The sequence below is a fragment of the Thalassophryne amazonica genome, chromosome 5 (genome assembly GCF_902500255.1).
Source record: "Thalassophryne amazonica chromosome 5, fThaAma1.1, whole genome shotgun sequence".
In the NCBI taxonomy this organism is placed as follows: domain Eukaryota; kingdom Metazoa; phylum Chordata; class Actinopteri; order Batrachoidiformes; family Batrachoididae; genus Thalassophryne; species Thalassophryne amazonica.
In genome coordinates this window covers 62,558,992-62,576,012 of record NC_047107.1, presented here as the reverse complement: position 1 = coordinate 62,576,012, position 17,021 = coordinate 62,558,992, and the positions used below count along the sequence as shown (strand labels likewise).

Genomic DNA, 17,021 nt, shown 5'->3' with positions numbered 1-17,021 from the left:
CTCACCTCCTCAAGCTTCTCTCTCCCTGCTGCGTGCAGCTGATGCAGACATTCCTGCATTATTAGATACACAGGATATGCAACTGTATGCAGGCCTGGTGTGAAAGGGGCTTTAATTTGCATCTTACATGCCTGTAAGAGTCCTCACCATGTAATTTTGGTCCTTCAAACTTTTTCAGTAAATTCTTGTGAGGAGCACATGCATGGCTAAAAATCTAACCCTATCCCCCCAACTATGCCCCTCTTAACCCCCTACAACTTCAAGCATGTTTTTTTATGTTGATGTAAATTCAGATTCTAACTTTTCAGCTACTTCACAGTAGGGCTGCACAATATGGCCAAATTAGCTGAATTTTCAGGTCTTCTTTTTTTAAAAAAAAAAAAAACCTCCTCTACACCACTCCATCAGGAAGCTGTATTTTATAGTTTAAAATAAATTTATACCAAGTTGTAGAGATTTTCTATCAGTTTGAGTTTAAGGAAGATCATTTTAGACAGAAAATGGCTGTTTACTCACCAGTATAACTAGGAGTCTGTGGTTTAGACGATGTGTTCAAATTTAAAACTAGCTCAAACATTTTTCTTCTTCTACTAAGGTGGATTAGAACTTTTTTGTGGAACACAGCACCAACTACTGTACAGGATGGAACTAGCAGTCAATATGTGTCACAGATTTCAGAATGGTTCTCTTCAACCAGACATGTGGCAGCTGGGGTGTCTAATCAGATTTCAGGGAAATCTAATACAATCCAGCTCCACCCATGCCAGGAAGTGTTCAATATTTGACACTTCCTGTTTCACTCAAAATTTGGCACTTCCTGTATGGGACTCCCTATACCATGAGTGAGCTTCGTGCTGCTGTGCGTTGCTTTGCTCGTAATATTACATATAATACTTATGAAAGCTCTCTCTTTGTCAGCTTGTTGCTGCACCTGAACGCTGTAAAAAATGGCATTTTCAGGTCACTCTAATCCAAGTTTAAGTAAGTGAATCATCGATTTCTATTTAATCCAATGCCTGACGACACATAATAATGCTAAGCAAGATGGCGGCTGCGTGGCAACAGCTCACAGGCTGCGTCCGCCATCTAGTGCATTAAATAGAAATTGATGGTTTCATGTCATGCCATCCCAACTTTGTCAGATTTGACATTGCATTTATTAATAGCAAGTACATTACAGAGTTTGTCTAATAGTTATGTACAGTAGGGACAGCAGAAGTGTTTTCTTTGTGGCGGTACAATTCTGTAGTATTTGGGTGATACAATTTGTACTAAATGTGCAAATATAGAATTGTAAGATATTTTTTCAGTGACTAGTGCAGACATGTTGTGTAACTCACACATATAATGAACAACAACTACAAATAGTATTAACAATTGTAATAGCAAAATAGCAATTAACCTTCTGATAGGGCACAAATTCAGATTTGAAAAATTGAGGAAAACCTTCAGACAGAACAGTAGAAGTTGTGATCCTTTAGGTGGGATTGTTCTCCTTCACCCTTTCTGAATGTTGGACAGTTGTTATCCTGTTTCTGCAATATTTCTCTTAAAAACACATTGATAAATGCATTGTGCACCCTGTTGATGCACATAGATCAGAAGGGCATTTCACAAGAAGTCCACTGGCCTTTCTCAATACCTTCCTCTACTACATGCTGTGCACACTCCCTCTGTATTTCCAGTACTCTTCCAGATATGTACAGGAACATATTTCTTATCTGTTGCTGTGTTGACTGATGGGTGTCTATTATTTTCTCCTGTGTCTATAAATCAGTTTTTTACAAAGACTCACCTTGTGAGCTGCACTGAACAAAACCCATCGCTTTTAACACATCAAGGAATTCTTTGGTTCATCAAAACTTACTTTGACTTGAGGATCGACTGTGAGGTCAACAGTTGGCATATGGTTACACTGCAAGGAAGCCTTGTGTAGAGTTAACATGTTTCTGAACTACATTTTGACAGAAGCATGGTCCAGAGGATGGAAACTCTGTCAAACAGTCACTGGTCCATGTCCAATTTTTCCTCTGGCTCACCGTTTCAAGGATGTTAGAACATGTTTTAATGAGAGCAATGATGACAACAATAAGATATTAAGAATCAGCAACAAATGGTGGAACAGAGAAATGTGATTGATCTTTCGTGGGGTTTTTTTTTCTCAAATTTGTTTTCTGACATTTTCTTTATCCCATGTCATTCCCATGCTTTTTTGTCATTTCTTTTACTACCGCAGGCATTTTGTGTTCATTCATTTGTCCGCCTCTTCATCCTGTCTTTTCTAGACTATGTCGAGGGAGACATTCACCTCAAGGCCTTGTTGATCTCAGTTACAGTGTGCAGCATAATAGTGGCTCTTATTATTGTGTTCCTCTGCTACAGGTAAACACATGTAAACAGTATAGACTCATATACACACACCATAATACACTTTACACCATAACTCTGTGAAGCCCCCCTCATGTTTGTGTATACATTAACAGTACTAAGTACATATTGATGTAAATCTACCCAGTAATCCTGAAAAAGGTTAGAAAATGCTAGCCACTCGTAAGATTCACACAGGAATAAAAGTTTGAGTTAAAATTCAAAGTGGTTGCAACTAACAGAAGTGTTAGACAATAACAAAAAATAAGAGAAACAATTACAACCTTGTATTAATTACAAGAGTGTTGTTTAAGCCAGCTGTCCATCTGGGAGAAAGTTGACAGATGTGTGCAAAAGGCTTTGCAAAGAAGTACTGTGCAAAGGTTCTAGGCATCCCAGAGTAATAATAAACGTAGCGTTTGATGCCCCTCCCCCTATTTTATTCGCATGTCAACCCAAAATAAGTTCATACAAATGTGAATATATGAGTTAGATCTCTTTATTCCGCAATAATAATAATAATAATAATTTCTTTATAAGTGTACTGGTCAATAGAATACCACAGAAAAACAGTTGCAAATGCTCATGCAATATTAAATTGATTGTAAAACACATTTACTTATACTTCAAGTTGCATTTTTCTTAAATTTGTTTTGGACTTCATGTGCCTTCTGCAACTCTGGTGCGACGTATATACCAAAAAATCACACCGATGTCGACCCCAGTTTTTATATTGATTGTCATTAAAGTTGAAATTCATCACATTTCATTTATTTATGAATAATTATCAGGTTTTCATAATTTGTAATGCTTTTATGATGCATTACATGTGCCTAAAACATTTGCACAGTGCGGTGTGAGTGGAGGACGGTGCGCACAGGTGGATTGTATCCTATGTTGGATGACTTTGGAAGTGAAGAAAAAGACCAGAGTGAGAGCCTAGCTAAGCATAAGATGATGAAACCTAAGGGCCCGGTCCCACTGGGGAGAGGATTAATTGCGCATGAATTGAGTATACAAATTACGGGCATTCGTTGTCGTCCGCAACAAAAATGGCTAAAAATGACAAATGTCCCTGTATGAATTATGGATATATTAATAATGTATACAGAATATATGATGAACAATCACGGTTGTATAACGCATGTAGTGAGGAAACAGATCCGACGCATTGCGATTATCACGGCAGTATTACAGCTGTATTATGAATGTATGGTGCACGTGTTTGCGCGTTGGACTTGGACAAGTTGACTGGAGTAAAGAAGCAGTGAACAGGGTGAGTGGTGACGTCAGCGGATCGCATCAGAGCGCAGCTTGTCTGAACGATTATAACAAGAAGTTAAATTTGTTGTAAACACAGGCATAAATACTATAACAGCCGCAGACAAGAACGAAAAAACATGCAACTGTTTACCAAGCCTTGACAATGTAAACAAGTCAAATAATTACCTTTTTAGATGGCTCAAAATGCTTTCTGCAGCTTGGCTAACAAGGTGCAGCTTCCTCTGTGATTCAGGAGGTGATTAGAGCCGTTTTCAATGGCCAATTTGCAGAATAAAATGATTAATCCGCCACAGAATAATTATTTTATATACACAGCATCCAGCGCAGAGCGCGTGGCAGCCGGTAGAACAAAGAACGGTGTCCAGCTGTGAACACAGCGCATCTGATTTGCATCCGCGGCAAATCAGATGCAAAGCAGACGTAATTAAAAACGCGGCCAATCTGTATGCAGTCACTACAACTTATTTTAGTTCGTGATGTGGACATGATGGGCATGCTAAATATCCGTTTTACACACTGTCCCAGTCCGCTGCCAAGCCGCAAACCCCCGTCAGTTGTGGATATCAGCAGATGACGGCAATATACAGCGCATAGATTGAGTATGTATTGTGTATGTATAGAGTATAAGGCAGATGTCATCTGCAGCCAAAATTTTGTGCAGCTCAAAAATCCTGGAAACGGAAAAACGTGCCTCTGAGGACAATTGCGGACGTGTGCGGGTGTCAGCCGACTCATACAAGCATGTTTCACGCATATTGCGGATGTTAAGCGATTATGAACCAATTTTGTGCGCAATCCATACGCAAATCCTCCTAAACGCCAGTGGGACTGGGCCCTAAAGTAGGAGTGTTATGGCATATATTGTCGCTACGACTGTTCAAAGGCACCGGCACATATCGTTCCAAGCAACAATATATACTGACAGTCAAAGCACATATATTATCACTGGTCATCAAAGCAAGAAGTAAAACTTGATGTTTAACTATGAATTGTTTTTTTCTCTGTCTCACACACAAGCATGCACACACACTCACTCACTCTCATTACGTCCAGCAAGAATGTAATAAAATCATCAGCATTTATTTATTTATTTATTTAATATGCTGTTTAAATTCAGTGGCTGGTGTTGTCTGAGGTCGTGGCCCAAAGGGGTTTTTTTTTTTCCGCTCACATCATATTAAAGATATTAATAAAAGAAAATGGTTCTGGCATTTTATCGCTGTGAGTGCATGAAAAGTGTTACATTTCTTTTTATTTATATTTATGAGATGGAAATCCTGCCCATAATTGAATTGAGTTCATCCAATGAGTCATTTGTTGTGTGATACACTCAAAAAACTGACTCATTGGATTGAATTTCCATCTAATAAATATATGTAGCCCCAACTCAAATAAAGCACATTCATGCAAGACAATGTAATTTAATTTAGTTGGGACTACATATATTTATTAGATGGAAATCCTGCCCATAATTGAATTGAGTTCATCCAATGAGCCATTTTTTGAGTGTACCAGTGCAGGCAGGAAAATGTTGAGGAGAGATGACAGTGGAGTTTTTAACCAGATTGCTATATTTTTTTTGGAAAGCAGGAGGATGTCAGAGAAATTTATAAGAAGTGTACTAGTTATCCCCTGCTGGCTGAAGGCCCGAAGGGGGATTATGTTGTGGCAATTTCTGTCTGTTTGTCTGTCCATCCGTCCATCCCAAAAAGGGTTTAAGGAGTTCTGAAATCAACTCCTCTCACAATTTTAGGAAGACTTTTGTGAAACTTGGTACAAGTCTTTGTTATAGGTTTGTAATACACATATTATCATATCGTTCAAGCTGTGCCCATTCTACCAGAGTTCTGGCCCTTGATTAGCAAATCTAGACTCTGTCAGTTTTATGAGTGAGTGCCTGCATTCTGAAATCAACTCCTCTCACTTTTTTAGTAGACATTTTGGGAAACTTGGTACAGTTCCTTGTTTTAGGTTGGTAATATGTACATTGTACTGCTGTTAAAGATTGACACATTTGGGCAGAGTTATGGCCCTTAACAAATCTAGACACTGCCAGTTTCATGAGTTGATGTCTGCATTCTAAAAACAGCTATCGCATACCTTGAAATGCTATCACAGTGTAACAAGCACTTGTACCAAAGCAGCATTTGCCAGCAGGGGATATTGTGCTCTCAGAGCAGCCTTGTTTTACGAATAGAGGTGATGTGCAGAGCTGTTGTAACTACAGAGGCATAAAGCAAATCAGCCACAGTGTGATGCTATAGGAAAGAGCAGACTTCAAATGGATGTGAAGATCTGTGAGCAGCAAAATGGTTTCTTTCCAAGGAAGAGCACCACATATACAATGTTTTCTCTGACAGTGCTGTTGGAAAAGTATAAAGAAGGCCAGAAGAAGTTGCATTGTGTGATTTGCGAATTTAGAAATATTTTATGATCGGGTGCCATGAGAAGAGTTGTGGTATTGTCTCAGGATTCAGGAAGTCGAGTGGCAAAGAAGTATATAGGGTGGGTCAGGATGTGTACAAGGTTTGACAGTGGTGAGATGTGCAGTCAGAATGACAGATACATTCAAGGTGGATATGAGATTACATCAACAATTGGCTCTGAGCCCTTTCTTATCTGAAATGGTGATGGACAGGTTGGCAGATCTTAGTGGGATGGATCTTTACATTTACCTGGATTGATTAGGAGGATGTTGAGGGCCAGGGCAGATGTGTGGGCTTTCCTTCCTAGCATCCATCCGTCTGTGACTTGAGATGGTGTAGCATCCAGTTCGTTTGTCTTTTTTGTTGTTTTTTTATATGCACCTGCATGAATGACTTATTTGTCCAATGCGCGAGTGAAAATCTCTGCTGCATGTGCTGCACATGTCCTGTGATGCCTGGTGAGACTGCCCCTGTCACTCCTTCCTCTTAGCTCATTTCCCAGCAAGACACCCTTGAAGCGCAGGTGTGGTCGATCATACGAGTGTCCTCTGCCAGTGCCCTAGTGTCCGAACCAATCAGACGCCTCTGTTGCAGTGAAACTCTGGTCAGATTTAATGCTCTATGCCAAGGGTTTCAAAGTGTGGGAGAATGAGCCCCCCCAGAGAACAAATGAATAGCTGCACCCCCGACCCACATATACACAATTTCAACATCTTTGTGTGTTTCTTTTTATTCTTTTACACATCTTAAACACATTTTAAATATATTTGTGTGTTTTTAAGGAACTGTCTATGCATTTACACATTTTACAGCCTTTAAACAATTTAAACATGTTTTAAATAACTTTCTATTCCTTCACACATTTTACACCCTTTTCAAACATTTTAAACATGTTTTTAAAAAAACTTTCTATTTTTCTACTTTTATCTTTTGTCATATTTTTAAACATCGTTTTTCTTAACATTTAAACATCTCTGTGTGTTTTCAAACGTCTTTGGCATAATTAACACATTTTAATATAAATAATATTAATTAAATTTTTATACATATTTAGTCTCTCATCTAGTCTCACCTCTTGTTTAGTGCGAATGAGTCTGGGTCTTTGACGTACACAGGCGGCTGATGTGGGGGATGCACTGTGGAGAGGAGCAAACGAAGATCATCCTCTACTTTCTTCTTTTTTGGTTGCCCCAAACTCTGTCTTCTCACTGGTAGATTTATGCACTAAAAATGTATCCATTTTGCTCCTGGCATGTTAGCTAACAATGTTTTCCGTTTCCTTTTTTCCCCTTCTTTTGTTGGTTAACTATGTTTACAGATGCACCGTATTTCGAGTTAAACGGAAAGTTTACAAGGCAGTCGTGATACCAAGGCAGTTCAGAGCTCTATGCTTTGCCCTTGAGGTCACTTACCATGCCGTGCAAGTTGGGGGTCCAGATCTACTTGCCACATGGCAAGTGAACCAATTATATCATATCATATTATCTGCCAATAGAGAGTCTCAATCTAATACTTGTGCTTTCCTAGATATTGCACTTGTACAGAAACATATTTCAAGCACATTAAAAATCAATCCATTGTGCATGCTTATCAAGTTAACAGCTCTGCTAAGAGGAAAAAAAAAAATCACCTTTAATAAATGCTACTCCTTTCCATTTTTTAAAGTAAAACAATTTTTTATATTCTTCCTCCATTCCTCCAACACAGAATTGTAGGAGTAAAACTGTAACACTCAGTGTAATACTGATTGAATGCTTAGTTGTTAAACTATATTCATTATTATTATTCTATTCATTATATATTATCATCATCATCATCATTATTACTAGTGTGTTGCCCATGGAGTCCACAGGCTCTAGATTGGGTAGTGTTTATAAAATAGGTAGCTGACATTTTTCAAGGGTGGTAATAAATTATGCAAAGTTTCTATAATGAGTTGGAATGGTGTGTGAGTCCAGAATGTTTTTAGAACATTAGACCTCAACATTTTTAGAAGAACTCAACCCTTTAATATCCTGTTAATTACGTAATTTTTTAATGTTAAATTACTGTCATAATGTATTTAGAAATTATTTAGGTTCTTGTTATCATATACACACTATTATTATTATCAGTATTATTATTTTATTTTATTATTACTTCTATTTTGTCATTTGATTTTAAGTGTTTCCACTTTCTTGTGTCCTATATGTATTTTTAACATATTTACAATTATATTATGTACTTACATTGAACTTACTAAATAAAATCACGCAATGACTTTTAATATAGAGATGGTTTACTACCCCCTGCTGGAATGGCATGCAAGTCCAAAATGTATTTATCAATGTCCGTTGTTCAGTGTTGTTAGCTATTATCCATAGTTCCTCCAAAAACATTAGTCCTATCAATGTTCTGTTTTGGTGACATTCGTCCTTCATCCAAAATACATAAGCACACCAAAAGGCAAATGTCAGCTCTTCCCAGTTTGTCCGTGATCAAAGTTAATCATATGCATGCAGAGCTTTTTGTCTTTTCTGCATTCTGCTGCAAGCAGGTGCTTTTATTTTTTCAAACCAAGAAACAGAGTCGGTGGCAGAAGACATCAAACGCACTATGCTTGTCACTCATGGCACATGACACTTAACTAAACTGACTAAACCAATTGAACTACAAACACAATAAATTGATAACATTAACAACACTGTTAAACTAAAATGAACCAGAATTTTAAAACCGCAAACCCCAAACTCCCATGGTGCATTGCAAGAACGTCCATTGTTCACTGTTGTTAGCTAACATTGCTATTTTCTCTAAAAATATTAGTCCTATCAACCCTCTGTGTTTGCAACATTCATCCTTTATGCTTACCAAACGGCAAATGTCTTCTCTCCCCAGCTTCTCCATTATTGAAGCCATACACATGCATGCACACATACAGAAGCTATTATAATATAGAGTATTATTATTAGTAGTAGTAGTCTGCAACTTCCAAAGACATGGCAGTTATGTAATTTGGTGACTAAATTGACCGTAGGTGTGCTTGCATGTGTGAATGTGTTTTTCTGTCTAAATGTGGCCCTGTGATAGACTGGCATTCTGTCCAGTGTGTGCTCGTCTCATGTCCTATGTATGACTGCTGGGATAGCCCCCTGTGACCCTATGTTGGAGTAAGCGGGCATCGCTAAGAAAAAGTCAGGAGGCAGAGCTGAAGATGCTGTGATTTTCTTTGGGAGTGATGAGGATGGACAGCATTAGGAATGAACATGTCAGAGTGGAACATGTCACAGGTGGTTCAATTTGGAGACAATATTAGAGAGACAATATTGAGGTGGTTTCGACAATACACAGAGGAGGGACCCAGTGTATATAGGAAAAGGATGCTAAGGATGGGGCCATCAGGTAGGAGGAGAAGGTCATAGAGGAGGTTTATGGATGTGGTGAGGGAGGACATGCAGGCGGTTGGTGTGACAGAGGACAATGCAGAGGACAGGGTGAGATGGAAAAAGATGGAAACAGTGGTGAACCCATAAAAATCATAAAAAGAATAAGAACAAAGAACTTTATGAATCCTGAAGGAAATTATTTAATCCCAAAGGAAATTTTTGGATTTATCAATAGATACTTTTTAAAAACCATTAAAATGATATTTAGTTCATCAGACATAATTCTCATATGAAACATTGGACTAAGTTTATCTGGTGAAATCACTACAATACATTATATTACAAGTATGGTTTATGAAAGAGGTTTTGGCACTTTTTTATTTTATATTGTGGTTTGGAGAATAATACAAGTTTTTATAGGTATAAGCTGCAAGAGTCTCGCCCACGATACAGTATTGGTTTGGAGCAGGATGAGACGTACATCCCTCCTGGAGAATCTCTGAAGGATCTGATAGAACAGTCTCAGACTTCTGGATCAGGATCAGGGCTCCCTCTGTTGGTGAGAGAATCACTTTGCAGCCAAAAACCTACTAACCATGGAGATTTTCTCCTGGCTTGATGAAGTTCCTGTCCCTTTTTCCAACCCCTTAGGTGCAGAGAACAATTGCCAAACAGATACAGATGGTGAAGCAGATCGGTAAGGGCAGGTATGGAGAGGTGTGGATGGGCAGGTGGAGGGGAGAGAAAGTGGCCGTTAAAGTTTTCTTCACCACAGAGGAGGCCAGCTGGTTCAGAGAGACGGAGATCTACCAGACTGTCCTTATGAGACATGAGAACATACTGGGTAAGCCTGCTTTATTTATTATGATGGTAACAATGAAATTATTTGTGTTGCTCCTTTAAGACGGCATTTACATCACGACAACTTAAAAATAAATGGGGGACATTAAAACAGAGAAGACAAAGGAAAACAGCAGAAGGAGAAAAGCAACAAATAGCAAAGTTAAACTATTTTGGGCATCATTTCAGAAATGACAGCGTAATAACAGAATAACAATTTGTTTCATTTCAAGAGAAAAACAGTGTTCCTTAAGTTTGGCCTTACTCAACAAAGCATGATTATCTAATCTCAGCTGACAGACTATGCAAACGAGCAGGAGCGTGATAAGAAAATTCCCCACAGGATGCAAACTTCTTTCTCACACTTGGAAATGAAAGTAAGTCCGCATCTTGCGAAAGCGACACAAGACACGATACAAATGCTCCGTGAGATGTAAGAGATATGAAGGAGCTCAACCAGTCAGGATTTTATATTTTAACAGTAAAACCTTAAAATCTGATCTCACGTGTATATCAGGAGCCAGTGAAGCAAAGCTTATACAGTTGTGACAGGATCACATTTTCCCATCCTGGTTGGAACATTAGCAGGTGCATTTTGAATCAATTGTAGACGTCTTATTCATGTACATGGGAGGACAGAGAATAAGACATTACAGTTGTCAACCCTGGAGGAAGTAATTGCATCAACCAACATGTGCATCAGCCACGGACAGGATAGGCCATTTAAGAAAAAACAAAAACAGCATTTATAGCCTTCGCAAACAAAAATCTATGTTTTGGATTGACACACACTAACCTATAGTACACTGGTGGGTGGATTTCAGTGAAACTTTACACAATGGTAGAACACCATGCAAACACTTGCATGCAGGAAAATAATATTTGAGGGGAGATAATTCAACTTTTGATGTATTTTGTTTCGTGCATCATGTTTATCAATTATATGTGCAAACACTGGTTTGTTAATTCAGGTATCTTACCACTAAAGAGTTCCTACCACCAATATACAGTTGTACATTCTGTACAGATTTTACAAATGTACAGCATGCAAGCAACTAGTATGGCACAGAGTGTGTGTGTGTGTGTGTGTGTGTGTGTGTGTGTGTGTGTGTGTGTGTGTGTGTGTGTGTGTGTGTGTGTGTGTGTGTGTGTGTGTGTGTGTGTGTGTGTGTGTGTGTGTGTGTGTGTGTGTGTGTGTGTGTGTGTTTGGTGGTGGTGGGGTGGGGTTATTATTTTGTGAGCTTGCTTATATACCTCTAGTTGGGACAGTCTGTATTGTGTTGGTCAAATGATAATAAGGTTTCAAATATCACACCACAGTAATAATTAATTCGCCCTTTTGAGGTTTCAAATCCCATAAAATCTCACAAAACGTCGGAGAGGTCACAGCACTGCAAGTTGTCCTTAACATTGAGAACTGCACTGAGACGGTTTGATCAGGCTGCACTTCAACCGCTGAACACGGATAACACCATTAACATCGCAACATAAAACACTTTGTATATTGTGCTTAACTCTTGTGAATATATACTCTGGGTTTATAAATGTTATCGTGTGCTGTGAGCCGCGATCGCTTTCTGTTCATGTCGTTCTGAGGGAAAGTGAAGTTTGCTCTTTAATGTCCTGCTTATTGTTCTTCACAACACTGTTTGTCCTCTTTGTTCCAGAGTAATATATATATATATATAAAAATGTCTGAAATTCAGCTTGCATTTATTAAATTCCATGCAGATTAAACATAGCAGACACGGATTTTTGGAATATTTGTTTTAGCAAGTTTTCAGGGTATCATGCATGCAGCCTCTTATTAATGTGATGAAAAGCATACAAAATGTACATTTGGTAGTATAATGTTCATTTGCAATTGTCGTCATGTGGATTCTTTATGTTGTTTAGACTGCAGCAACTCTCTGGTGCACAAAGGATTATGGGATATCTCAATAGGGCGAATACAGTCACCCAAAGATAACTTTTCACTGCTCAGTGCCTCCTCTTAATAACAACAAACTACAATTTGGGGCACTTCAGCATAAAGGCAATGACAGCTGGCACTCCAGTTGGTTACATTTATGGTATACCCACAACAAGGTGTAGAGCAGCTACCTCGGTGTGGTGGTGAGTTGGGCTTTAGACCTGGGTTTGATTCCCAGTCACATTACTTGTCTGTGTCCTTGGACAAGGTACTTCATCTGCATTGTCTCAGTCTACCGAGCTGTAAATGGGTACTGACCTTGGCTGGGGAAGTAACCCACCTCAGACTTGCATCCCGTCCAGTGGGAATCGTAAACTCTCATTCATTGCAAGCCACAGAATCTGGAAATAAGCTCTGGCATCAGTGGGCCTCAGGGCCAATATAGGGCTTATTTCTTCTTCCACAACATGGTCACAGCATGCCCATGAGTAATAGAGGCATGTAATTCAGTCCCATCGTGCACAACACTCTGAACTTTAGCACGGTATAAATAGCAATAGGATGGCAGACACACATGAAAAGCATTTGCACCACTTTTTATGTGTGCACTGTAAAGATATGGCTTAGTGCACTTGCTGTTGAGGTGACTAAATGAAATGTACAAAAATTACATTTACAATATACCTATGCAAATGGAACATAAAGTCTCTTGAATGTAAATAAGCCTTTAACATCATCTAAAAAGTATTGATAATCCAGTTATAATACTGTCTTGCGACAATTTTTTGAAACTTCAAACAATGTGTTTTGTACAAACACAGGTTTCAATCCTCTGACATTTGTTCACATGGACTTGAAGGATTTTCCTGTAACGTATTGTTGTCAGTTAGAGAAAAACCTTTTACTGCACATCAGAAACATGTCAGAGACACCTGTAAATGTATGTCCAGTCACTGCTATCGTGACTTGGCAGTGACAGACTTCCTTGGCTGTTTTTTTTAACTCTGTCCTGGGTCACTTTGCTTGCACCCCCACCACTTCCTTCCTTTCACAGGTTTTATAGCTGCAGATATTAAAGGAACTGGCTCTTGGACCCAACTGTACCTGATCACTGATTACCATGAAAATGGCTCTTTGTACGACTACCTCAAGTCAACCACTCTGGACAACAAAGCCATGCTGCGACTGGCCTACTCGTCCGTCTCTGGCCTCTGCCACCTCCACACTGAGATCTTTGGCACCCAGGGCAAACCTGCCATAGCTCACAGGGATCTGAAAAGTAAGAACATCCTGGTGAAACGAAACGGCACCTGTTGTATAGCTGACCTGGGACTGGCAGTGAAGTTAAATAGGTGAGTGTACATAGATAAGCGTTTCAGTTTGACAAGAGATATATGGTACTTGCAGGATATCTTTCCAAAATGTAAGGCTCATGCAAGGTTGTAAATGTCCTTAATGATTGTTGTTCAAACTAACATGAGAATTGTGCAATTTTCTAAAATAGAAACTCTTTGTCCATGCAGTGACACCAATGAGGTTGACATCCCTCCCAACACGAGAGTGGGTACAAAGCGTTACATGCCGCCTGAGGTTCTCGATGAAACACTGAACAGAAATCATTTTCAGTCATATATTTTGGCTGACATGTACAGCTTTGGGCTCATCCTGTGGGAAATTGCCCGACGTTGTGTGTCAGGAGGTATTGATGTATGGTTTATACTTTTTTGACAGTAATAAAAGCTACATTATCAAGTCATCAGCAAATCAAATGCTCTGCCACACAATACAGATTTATGAAAAATGTATTCATGTTTGACACCTGGATTCTGTTCTCAAAGAATGTGCAATGTGTTTTACAGTCAGGTCCATAAGCATTTGGATAGTGGCACAGTTTCTGTCATTTCTTTCTGTACAACAGCAGAATGGTTTTGAAATGAAAAAGCATGTGCTTGTATTGTAGATCTTCAGTTTTAACTAAAGGGATTTAGCAAAATTATTGCATTAACCATTAATGAGTTACAGCCTTTTTTAAATTAAGTTTCACATGAAGAAGCAAGTCCCATATTGGCCCTGAGGCACATAGGTTGTTGTGTTTGCTGCAGTGTGAAAGAGATGAGCATCTACAGTAGTGTTCAGAATAATAGTAGCGCTATGTGGCTAAAAAGATTAATCCAGGTTTTGAGTATATTTCTTATTGTTTCATGGGAAACTAGGTACCAGTAGATTCAGTAGATTCTCACAGATCCAACAAGACCAAACATTCATGATATGCACACTCTTAAGGCTATGAAATTGGGCTATTAGTAAAAAAAAGTAGAAAAGGGGGTGTTCACAATAATAGTAGCATCTGCTGTTGACGCTACAAACTCAAAACTATTATGTTCAAACTGCTTTTTTAGCAATCCTGTGAATCACTAAACTAGTATTTAGTTGTATAACCACAGTTTATACTATGATTTCTTCACATCTGTGAGACATTAATTTTGTTGGTCTGGAACCAAGATTTTGCTCGTTTACTCGTGTGCTTGGGGTCATTGTCTTGTTGAAACACCCATTTCAAGGGCATGTCCTCTTCAGCATAAGACAGCATGACCTCTTCAAGTATTCTGACATATCCAAACTGAACCATGATACCTGGTATGCGATATATAGGCCCAACACCATAGTAGGAGAAACATGCCCATATCATGATGCTTGCACCACCATGCTTCACTGTCTTCACTGTGAACTGTGGCTTGAATTCAGAGTTTGGGGGTCGTCTCACAAACTGTCTGCGGCCCTTGGACCCAAAAAGAACAATTTTACTCTCATCAGTCCACAAAACATTCCTCCATTTCTCTTTAGGCCAGTTGATGTGTTCTTTGGCAAATTGTAACCTCTTCTGCACGTCTTTTATTTAACTGAGGGACTTTGTGGGGGATTCTTGCAAATAAATTAGCTTCACACAGGCGTCTTCTAACTGTCACAGCACTTACAGGTAACTCCAGACTGTCTGTGATCATCCTGGAGCTGATCAATGGGTGAGCCTTTGCCATTCTGGTTATTCTTCTATCCATTTTGATGGTTGTTTTCCATTTTCTTCCACGCGTCTCTGGTTTTTTTGTCCATTTTAAAGCATTGGAGATCATTGTAGATGAACAGCCTATAATTTTTGCACCTGCGTATACGTTTTCCCCTCTCCAATCAACTTTTTAATCAAACTACGCTGTTCTTCTGAACAATGTCTTGAACGTCCCATTTTCCTCAGGCTTTCAAAGAGAAAAGCATGTTCAACAGGTGCTGGCTTCATCCTTACATAGGGGACACCTGATTCACACCTGTTTGTTCCACAAAATTGATGAACTCACTGACTGAATGCCACACTACTATTATTGTGAACACCCCCTTTTCTACTTTTTTTTACTAATAGCCCAATTTCATAGCCTTAAGAGTGTGCATATCATGAATGCTTGGTCTTGTTGGATTTGTGAGAATCTACTGAATCTACTGGTACCTTATTTCCCATGTAACAATAAGAAATATACTCAAAACCTGGACTGATCTTTTTAGTCACATAGCACTACTATTATTCTGAACACTACTGTATATCTCCCCCTGGACGAGATACCAGTCCATCATAGGTTACTTCCCCAGTCAAGTTTGGTACCTATTCATAACTAGGTGAACTGAAACAATGCAGATGAAGGCTCTTGCCCAAGGACACAGTTAGGTAGCATGACTGGCACAAGAGAAAAAAATTTCCTCAAAAAAAAAAAAAAAAGTTTGCCAGAAAGCACATGGGAAATTGTAATGTATATTTCAATTTTTTTGTGTGACAATGGTTCTGTGCCAGTCCATCAGGATGGTATGTAACAGAAAAAAGTTGCCCTATGTCCAGTTTCTCCAAACATAGCCACAGAGGCCTACAACCTCTTCAGAGTTGTCATGCATTTCATGTCATGATGATGCTATGCTGATGATACTCAGTTATACATGCTGATAACTGTTGGTAATCTCATCCACATAAAATCCTTAGAAGATTGCCTTGCATCACTGAAAAGCTGGATGTCTAGTAACTTCCTACTTTTAAACTCTGAAATGATGGTTCAGGCCTGGTCCAGTGAGACATCGGCATCAATTTGACCAGCTAACACTCAGCCTAGGCTCGTGTGTCATACATCACACTGACAAAGTGAGGAACCTCGTGTTATCCTACTGCTGCTTTGTCTCTGCACAACTGTACTGAGTGATTCTGGAACCAGATTATGGTAACATTTAAAAAATAATTTGAGAAACACAAATTACTGAAACTATCAAAACTTAATAAATTGTGTTGGGGAAATGTAGTGACACGGACCCACAACAGGGGGCGTAAATGAACGGACAATGGAAGGAGTCAAATTATAACACTTACTGGTGTGAATGTCACAACCAAACACAGCAGAATTAGAATGTGCAACATTCAATTAATAAAAGGTGTCGTGTGGGCAGGCTCGACGATAGGAGATGCCCGTCTGGAAACGAACCGGAACCACACGATTTCCACTGCCACCTGAACCCGAGGAATACTGGAGCCGCCAAGTCCCGGAGTCCCCAGGTGGCCACCTTCCCGGCGTGTCGGATCTGGTACTGCTGGCAGAAAGCAAAAGACAGTCAAAGGGTGGGTGTGTGAACACCCAGTAACAATGGTGGGAATGCCACCTCCACCTCTCACTCAGCGCGTTGCAGCGGTCTCAGCTGAAAAGGAGCGCCGTCTTGCATAGCCTCCTCAAAAATGACCGGTTCTCCTGCAAACACTCACAATAATAGATTTATTGATCTCACAAAAGGGGCTGAGAGTATTACCTC

General features: G+C 39.3%; 1 protein-coding gene across 1 annotated transcript in view; it reads left to right on the top strand.

Annotated features, from left to right (window-relative positions):
- bmpr1ba (bone morphogenetic protein receptor, type IBa) overlaps positions 1 to 17,021 on the top strand; it is a 123,880-nt gene that overhangs the window by 97,098 nt on the left and 9,761 nt on the right. Inside the window, exons 6-10 of the mRNA XM_034170418.1 lie at positions 2,286 to 2,382; positions 9,863 to 10,001; positions 10,094 to 10,286; positions 13,249 to 13,546; positions 13,718 to 13,893. Coding sequence (XP_034026309.1) covers positions 2,286 to 2,382; positions 9,863 to 10,001; positions 10,094 to 10,286; positions 13,249 to 13,546; positions 13,718 to 13,893 — 903 coding nt within the window. The remainder of the gene's footprint in view (positions 1 to 2,285; positions 2,383 to 9,862; positions 10,002 to 10,093; positions 10,287 to 13,248; positions 13,547 to 13,717; positions 13,894 to 17,021) is intronic.